Below are 9,433 nucleotides of genomic sequence, written 5' to 3' on the forward strand. Positions count from 1 at the left end.
TACTATGCGGATCAGAAGGGGCGAGATGGCTCAAGTGGCTAGACGGCGAATTTACTGACCGCAAGGTCCATGGTTCGAACCCGACCTCTGCCTCTCGAATTCCTCTGTCTAGGCTTGGGCAACCTGGCAGATCTCAGCTTTCGTGCTTCCTTCTGATGGCATGGCAGCTAGATACCGGAAGGATGTTACAGCTGAAGGATCTGATTCTTTTCATCTGATATGGATCGGAAACCTGGCCATTGCGCGTCGAGGACGTAAAATGACTTTCAGCGTTTGACCATCGATATCTTCGGAGTATTGCCCGAGTCTGGTGGGAACACCGGAACACTTCGGAAGAAGTAACTCACCCCCAATAGATGAACTGATCACAGTGTATCGGTTGCGCTAGCTTGGCCACGTGCTGCGTATGCCAGTCGACCGACTTCCTTGAAGGTTTTTTTCTCGCACAGCCACGAGAAGGATGGAAAGGAACCAGGGGTGGTCAAACAGTGACTTGACAGCGGAGTGTAGAAGCTAGTACCAGCAAACAGCTGCGGTGGTCGTTGCCGTCTTCCTAGATGGGGACCCCGAGACGGACCACATCAATGGTTGGAGACATTGTCAGACATGGCCCAGTCCCGCCCTCAGTGGCCCTCTTGCGTCCAACCTATTATCTTCAATGCATAGCTCCCTTCCCAATCCCCCCACTTAACAGTCCATCTACAGTGCTCTTTTTCGCACTAATTTATCAGCTCCCGCCTCCCATGCGCAGCTACCTACCCCACCTCCCCGAATCATCGGTGAATGAAACTGTGGCAGCTACAATCACTGTACGACGAGTACGCGGTCCGTACAGCTGACAATGATGATGGTGAGTAACTGTGTCTAACAAATTGCGCGTGCACTAAGAATCGTAATTTAAAGGCGCGACAGAACGGAAACGGACACGTGAATTATGTAGTCAGGTGTTAGGTAAAATTTTCAAACGGGAGCTCACTCCATCCAGAATGCTGACTGGCAATGCATATGCTAGGAGTGAAGTTAACCTTGTGCTACCTTGCAGCGTAAACAGAACAGAAGCCAGGGGTCTTAGTAGTATGAACACACGAAGACGTCAGTCCAAGCGGATCATCTTTTATTGGCCTCCAACCAAACCGTGACAAACATGCTTATGGACATTTTCAACTGCGAATGTGAGGCGAGTCATGTGACTAACTCCTCGGCGCTAAGGCGCCGATCTCCGACTTTTCAGGCCATGAACATAAGTCAATATTCAAGTGAATTACTTGCATTTCGTTATTCGACGTCATCAAATCTCCACCAAAATTGTCATTGTTCGCTCTATTTCCTCCCACACAGTCTTTTCTCCAGGACAGCGCCTACACATGGATCCTCAGTTCGGTGTAAACAGAGTTCGCCTTTTCGCACGAGTGCTCTTTCACAGGCGTTGCGAGAAAAAGTAAGACAGCTATTGGTTGGTTCCTGGAATTGTCTTTCAAAGAGATGGTTTTCACTAGGGGATATTCTCATTGCTCAATTTCCACTGATATTTTTTTAACTTGTGATTTCAGTCTGCTTGCTGTCGCACATTGAAGGAGCATGTTTCAAAACTGGAAGCAAAGCTGGTCGAGACTCAGTCGAGTTTAAAAATTGCCCGGAAAAATCTGTATTACTGGCGAGCAAAAGAGACACTCAAGTAAACGCATTTTAGTGATCTCTATGACACAATTTGGATTGCTACATATTTTATTCAAATTGACTCTGGTAATATATCTGAACTGCAGATTGGAAAGGCGGAATTTGGTTAGCCCTGATTGGGACTCATTGGGGTCAGTCAAGTGTTGCTCTGGTCATTCGTTTATGGCGACGCCACGCGACCACGCTAAGCAGGTTTGTTTGCAAGGCCAATGTGAACAAACCTGCTTTCTTGTCCTAGCTCTCCTGGTAAAACCCGTCAGGACCCGTCCACCATCTGATAGCAGCTGTTTTTCGCAGATGTTCATGACTTTCCTGGACTGCGCTGAAGAGTAGCAAATCCAGGATGTTTAAATTTGGAGATGTCAGTTAAAGAGCCAAGCATGATGCAGAATTAAAGGAGAGCACATGCTGGTATGTGTGATAACCGATACCATACGTTCAAACGATCGTCTTTCAACACTTATCAAAATATTCCTCTGTAAATAACGTATCTTAATTGAGGTCTCATTAGGCCCTCTTCGAAGACGCTTGGAAAAGCACGACACTGTTTTCAGGTGGCTGGGTGTTCTGACAAAGGACCCGTCCACCATCTGATAGCAGCTGTTTTTCGCAGATGTTCATGACTTTCCTGGACTGCGCTGAAGAGTAGCAAATCCAGGATGTTTAAATTTGGAGATGTCAGTTAAAGAGCCAAGCATGATGCAGAATTAAAGGAGAGCACATGCTGGTATGTGTGATAACCGATACCATACGTTCAAACGATCGTCTTTCAACACTTATCAAAATATTCCTCTGTAAATAACGTATCTTAATTGAGGTCTCATTAGGCCCTCTTCGAAGACGCTTGGAAAAGCACGACACTGTTTTCAGGTGGCTGGGTGTTCTGACAACCCCCACGGGGCCTTTGTACTTCAGTTTAGTGCATTAGTCATAAGCAGAAAGTGTTACGCTGACCACGGATGGGTGCTGCGTCCCAGTTTACATGGTTCTGAGGAGGCAGTTTTGAACTTTTCAGAAACGGGGCATCGTTTGGTGTTAGTTACCTAATTAAGCCGAATGCTATACCATGTAGTTGGATGTTCTGTAGACTAATAGGCTTGTGGTGGCAGTTCATTTCTTTATTCAGGCGGACGAGGTTGAATACGCACCAAGGCGATCGGCGTTCGATCGCAGTCCGTCCTCAATGTTATTTGGTAAAACGTGGCAAATGACCGGAAAGATGAAAAGGGGTGCGTTTTAAGGGAGTGTGATTGTTTCAAGGTCACCTGAATAGTCTTAGCGATTGATTTTTGGGACGAGCCAATGAGAGTTGGCGTGAATTGAAATAGTTCTCTGGGGTTCGTTCACTTGTGAACATACGTATACTTTATTCGTGATGCATGAATATGAACAATAAATTCCATTATCCTATTAGAGACACAGAAAGGCAGAATTGTCTTTAGACGAAATCATTGTTCATAGCATCGAGTATTTTCCGACTATTTCAGAAGCAGAAAGCAACTGGCTGAATCAGTATTTACGGAGAATCCTGAAAAAATATCACGCCACCGTACTTCATGTAAGTCGTTTCTGATTACTGGCCACATAGTTGTCATCATCATCATCATCCTCATCCTCATCATCATCATCATCATCATCGTCATCATCATCATCATCCTCATTGTCAAACGTAAGAATCGCGTACTTGTCGTACAGTGGTTATAGCAGCTACAGTTTCGTTCAGCGATGAAGTTCGTTCCTGGACGAAGTAGGCTCCCGTTTGGAACCACCTGACGACTTAATTCACGTGGCCGTCTCCGTTTTGTCGCGCTTTCAAATTACGATCTTTAGTGCATGCAATTTATTGAACAAAAATACTCAACATCATCATGGTCAGCTGTACGAACCGCGTATTTATCTTACAGTGTTTGCAGGTGCCACAGTTTCGTTCACCGATGATTCGGGGAGGTGGGTTAGGCAGCTGTGCATTGGAGGCGGGAGCAGATAAATTAATGCGTAAATACAACACTGTGGGTTGACTCTTAAGTGGAGGGAATGGAAAGGGAGCTATGCATTGAAGATAATAGCTTGGATGCAAGAGCGCCATTGGGGGCGCGACTGGGCCATGTCTGACAACGTCTCTAACCATTGATATGACCCACCTCGAGGTCCACACCCGGGAAGACGGCACATAGTTGTGTTTGCTGACCTGCTGATCGATGTATGTAGAATTTCTTGTGTTCATACCTTTGTCGTGTACAACATCGAAAATGGATGGACCATTGTGAAATATGCATTTGCCCGTGTTGTTCAGCCGTCTGAGTACGCAGGATAAAGTCGTTCACAGCAGAGAGGAATTGAACCTTTACCTTACTTTGCCCAAGAAGAAGAAATCAACTCTAGTTGAAAAGATTAGAATCATTCTGCGACCCTTGGGAATTATCAGCACTGCTCAGAACACGTGTCTGGAATACGGTGCTACATGACGCCCAACAAGTTTAGGCTATCCATTTTGTCAATCGACCATTCGCTGGCGGATTGTAGAGCACTCAACAACGGTTCACCCAATCACATCAATCTCCGCTTTCCATTCCGTGACAGTCCTAGTGAATACCAATTGGTCTATGAGTCTTTGCTTGGCATTTGATTTTCATCTGGTTTGGATTTTATTCATGTCGTTTGGTTTGCTATCTACTCGGTTTGCTCCCGAAAAAGGTTGCACATCAGCCTCCTGGTTTTGTCCATCCGGTTTAGGTTTGTTTAGCTCGTGAGTATGTCACTGGCCAGCTTTTTCTTCCTTCGTCACGAGGTCGATAGACTTCTAGTTGTGTGAACATCGGCGTTTCATACCATTCATCTGGGCGCCTGTAGTTGACAAAGTATTACTCGCATCGCCACTTCAGTAACATTGTTGCAAACCATTAGCTGTCTCTGTCTGTCTGTCTGCCTGCCTGCCTGTCTGTCTGTCTATCTGTCTGTCTGTCTGTCTGTCTGTCTGTCTGTCTGTCTGTCTGTCTGTCTGTCTGTCTGTCTGTCTGTCTGTCTGTCTGTCTGTCTGTCTGTCTGTCTGTCTGTCTGTCTGTCTGTCTGTCTGTCTGTCTGTCTGTCTGTCTGTCTGTCTGTCTGTCTGTCTGTCTGTCTGTCTGTCTGTCTGTCTGTCTGTCTGTCTGTCTGTCTGTACTCCAAATGACAAATGACAATGAGTGTGTGCACTCAGTCATTTGTCAGAAATACAGCACAGACTGTGTGGCTGGTGTAGATGAGAGTTAAGAAGATGGGGAAATAAAGAAGCATCCGTGACGAAAAGAATAGATTTCTTAACAGATTTTGGCCACCGAGGAGCTGACTGCGAGGAATTTTTAGTGTCATATATATTCACAAAAACCCATAGACAAACAAATGCATGGGCGGCGATATCGCATTTAACGATATGGCCAGGTGGTCCTCTTCTTGTCCCAGCGCAATTATTCTGGTGAGTCCACATCAAAGGAAGACAGCACAAAACCTGGGTTTCGCCCTGATTAGAGCTCATCAGTGCATATCCATTGGCGTGCCTGGGTTTGAACACCGAGCATCTGACGTGCCCTAGCCCACAGTGAACGCACCTGGACTCTAATATTCGAAAGGCGATCGATTTCACGCTTGTCATTGGTTAGCTGGATTGGACTAATCCGGATAATTCCGACAGGATAGAAGGAGAACTGTTCAAACAGGTGTAATGACCACAAATGCCACAATCACACACAAGTAATCAAAACTTATCCTGCGGTTTTCAACCTTCCGTGAGTCTACTTTACTGGGGAGTCGTGATAGGTGAGTCGTCGTTCGAGGCGCTTGACAGATCCGTCACCTACTCGGTTTCGTTCAGTCTTCGGTGGTGTGGTAGTTGCAATACGCCTTCATCCCATGTAACATATCCGAAGTGCAAACCCATATGCACTGCTGATGAGCCATACCATAGGCGAAACCCGAGTCCCATTCCTACCCCTTTTGATATAAATACGAATTTCTCACTGCATGTTTTCTTCGGATCTCTCGGAAGCGCATGAAGCATGAATCCGCGCAGCTGACATGGTATACGTGTAAGCCGATGCCCCACAGCTCACAGAGAATCACAATTTGTCCGGATAAGGTCAGCGTTGTAGGCTTTGGTTTCGTTCAGCTTCAGAACTATGAATGATTAATTTACACGTGCTTCAGTGAAAAAAGACGCGAAACTTTAAATCCTCTCAGTACAGTTTTGAAGTGTGTGTGTGTGTGTGCGTGTGAAACACCTGATGGCCTCAGTGCATGCGGTAGATGATGTTGTACACCATTAGCTAGAAAAAAACACAAATCTACTCGTCATCGGCACGCACACCATTCTCACGGTAACGTGAAGCGACATTCGGTCAGTTGCTTCACTGAGGGGCCGCTACCATCTCGCCGTACCGTACAATGTGCAATTTTTAAGCATTGTTCTTCGAGTGCACTTGAACGAACCCCTTGTTCGAATTGTTTTGGGACTTTTCGTCTTTTCACTGTTCGCCAGCGCGTAACTTGAACCAGCTACGCACTGGGATTGAGTGCGATAATCTGATTTAGCGGACAAGTAATGGCAGAACGTCACTGTAGCACAAGGCCGTCGGATGGATTGCATCACCATTTTTGAAGTGCGCACACCATTTCGTATCTGTGTAACTCCCCGACGTTTAAGTCCGACGCATGCTCTTGCGTGTACAACGAGCACAAATCGTATGTTCACATATTAGCAAATCAATAAAATATAATAATAATCGTTCAGCTGTAACACCCTTCCGGTGCCTAGCTGCCATGCCACCTGGAGGAAGCACGAGGGCTGGGATACTGCCAGGTTGTCCAAGCCTAGGCAGTGGAAGTCGAGTGGCAGAGGTGGGATTCGAACCGCGGACCTTCCGGTCAGTATATTCGCGCTCTAACCACTTGGGCCATCTCGCCCCCTAGCAGATCAATAGTGTAAGGCCGATAGACTGAGGTTCGTAGTGGATCCCCCTTGATGTTCAATTCATGTAAATGTACGAGGTAACTGACGTGCAAGCCCAAAGCAGGCATTTGGAGAAGCGCTCGACTCCCTTTCGACTTCCAGTTCCATTTGCAAGCCTGGGGTCGAACAATCTATGCGGATGTTTTTCACCAAACATTTTTGCCACTACCCACCGTAATTAACAAGTGTCTTACTCTGTGGGTTGGTTCGGAGGTTCGCGGATGGTTCGTGAACCGTTTGCTGAGTACTCTACCAAAGACGCATATCAGCTCGCACCGTTCCGGTAGAACGAAATTTCCATTCTATAGATGCGAGTTCCGTCCACCTTCACCAGAAAATAGAATATCTATGTGATTTTGTCACTATCCTCGATGTGTGTATTCTGTAAGAATGTCATAACGATCTACTCCTCCTGTGTACCGAGAATATCGGCTTGAGAAGTTATTTGATAGTGTGGACATAGTTAGACCTCTAGTTTACTGATTACCTTTCGGAATATGATTGACGATTTCCTTTTAAATAAGCATCTGGTCGATATATTTTTCTCCACCGAACCTACCCATTTTGAGGGCATTGTTCAAACAACGTACACTTCAATTTGTCTGGATATTCTTATAACCAGACTCCAAGACGATACTCACGAAGTAAGTCGGAATGGGCTGGGCCTCTTTTAAGGTTTCACTCAGGTTTTACTCCAGCAGTTTCCAAGACGGTGAAAGAACTAGACGAATGCACAATTTCGATTTCGTCCAGGGGGAAGATGATTTCAAGATGATTTCAAGTAGAATATAAGGTTAACGGAAACCCGGGGACCACGCCTACCTGATGAGCCCCAAAAAGGGCTAAACCGGTCGAGGGCTGTCGACGGATTTACAGCAACCTTATGAGTGGTGTATTACAAAGATATACATGTATCGCGATATCTCGAATATCGTAGCGACTGAAACATGAGGTGGCCTGGTGCAGCACATTCAGTTGCCTGAGAACATCACAAACGAGAGATTCAGCCGGGTTCCAGGTGAGTCTCTCGAAAATAAAACCAAAGTAGTTTGCAAATGAATGTATATTCGCTAATTTCGTACAATTTGATTTCAAGTAGAACATAAGGTTGACGAAAACCCGGGGACTGAGTCTACCTGATGAGTCCCAAAAAGGCCGAAACCGGTCGTGGGCTGCCGACGGATCTTCAGCAAACCTTATGAGAATACATTACAAATATATCAATAAAACCTGGTTATTTAGTGATTACTCATCAAGATTAATTGCTGCCTACTCTGGGATGCCTCCGTAACGAGATGGACTACATACGGCGCACAAGCAGTATGTTTTCATCTGCATACTGTTTAAAAGTGAGTGTTTGGACACGAAGTATGGGCGAATAGTGCGTCGCGAGATCGCTCACGGCTAGCCAGCCACCGAGAGTACCTGCTTTCTCTAACGGCACAAGTCACCTTGAAGAGCGGAACATATACTGCTTACAGAGTCTCCGTGTGACTTGTTGTACATCTGTGATGAGACTGGCAATGCAGGCCGAAACATAGGTGAACGTGCCTCGGGAAATTAGCCTTATTATTTGATTTAACTGAGTGGGTTCAGAGCCTTCATCGACCAACCTACAGGTCATCGGACTGACTACATTCTATCTTCAAAGCAGCGATGACTATTCGCTTTCGACCAAGCTTATGTCCACAAAATGCATTAGGTTGCTATTAGGTTGTCGTGTCAAGTGGACCTGATCAACCCATTTATTGATTGACTGAGTTGATCTTTTTATTTCAATTAGAAATGCAAAAGTGCACGAGCAGATCAACTAACACTGTTAGACCTCACAAATGATAGGGATGGTTCGAATGCGATGAATTTAGAACACCGAGGAGACCGTCACCGCATTGTAGCCATGTTACATTTCAGCGCTCAAGCAACGGACTATCAGGCACTTTCTCCAGTTTTATCCTGAATGCATTTACTTGCGTCTAGTGGTGGTATTCTTACTTGGGCGTCGTGACCAGGATTGTTCCACTGCAATTATTCAGCTGTGCTCGGTTTGTGGACAGTTGGCTCGTTAGGAAGTTAGGAGTCAAGAGCCAGCCTGAGCTAATCTCGGACTAGGAGAATGGGAAGAAACTGGGTCAGGACTAACGCTGCACTGATCGAGTACCGTTTACCTCTGGTCTACTCTTCACTGAATGAAAGTTTGAACCAGTGGAACGACGCAGGGTTGTCATAGGCGTGTCACATGTTGACGCATGTTAGTACACGCACGTTTTTCTCGGGATCACTCACTTGAACACGTGAATGATCTGATGGCTCACATGATATTGCACTCAATCCGCCGGCCTGTGCACCCAGAAGTTCTCATCACTCCGTCAAGCCAGACTATTAGGGTTAGGTCGTGTATTCTGGTTACCGAGATAGTCATCAATAAGTACTTTTTGTGACGCAGGATACCTGTGCAATGCCATATTGGTTTCCATCTACACGTACTGATTTTGCAAAGCAACGGCCAAAGCAAACCTTATCTTTCCATCAGAATTGTGGCAGAACATGTGTACGATTAAGTACACAAATGATGAGACGGTTTATGAGAATGTTGTATGCAGTGGAGGACATCGTAAACGAGAGATTCACTTGAGTCTCCCGTGAAAACCAAATTGATTTGCAAATGAGCGTATTTCCCGAAAACGGTCCAATTTGGGTTCAAGTAGATCATAAGATTGACGGAAACTGGGGGAGTGCGCCTACCTGGTGAGCCCAAAGCAGAAGGGCGAAACCGGT

At 45.8% G+C, this 9,433-nt stretch overlaps 1 protein-coding gene across 1 annotated transcript in view; it reads left to right on the plus strand.

The window, feature by feature from the left end:
- Window positions 1-1,350: 1,350 nt before the first annotated feature.
- The window catches only part of T265_14434 (hypothetical protein), a gene marked incomplete at both ends in the record, with an annotated part of 31,929 nt that continues 23,846 nt past the window's right edge, over window positions 1,351-9,433 (plus strand). The window contains 3 exons of the mRNA XM_009173617.1: window positions 1,351-1,438; window positions 1,551-1,675; window positions 3,165-3,235. Of these exons, the coding sequence (XP_009171881.1) occupies window positions 1,352-1,438; window positions 1,551-1,675; window positions 3,165-3,235 (283 nt within the window). The remainder of the gene's footprint in view (window positions 1,439-1,550; window positions 1,676-3,164; window positions 3,236-9,433) is intronic.

The sequence above is a fragment of the Opisthorchis viverrini genome (assembly GCF_000715545.1).
Source record: "Opisthorchis viverrini unplaced genomic scaffold opera_v5_194, whole genome shotgun sequence".
NCBI classification, from domain to species: Eukaryota; Metazoa; Platyhelminthes; class Trematoda; order Opisthorchiida; family Opisthorchiidae; genus Opisthorchis; species Opisthorchis viverrini.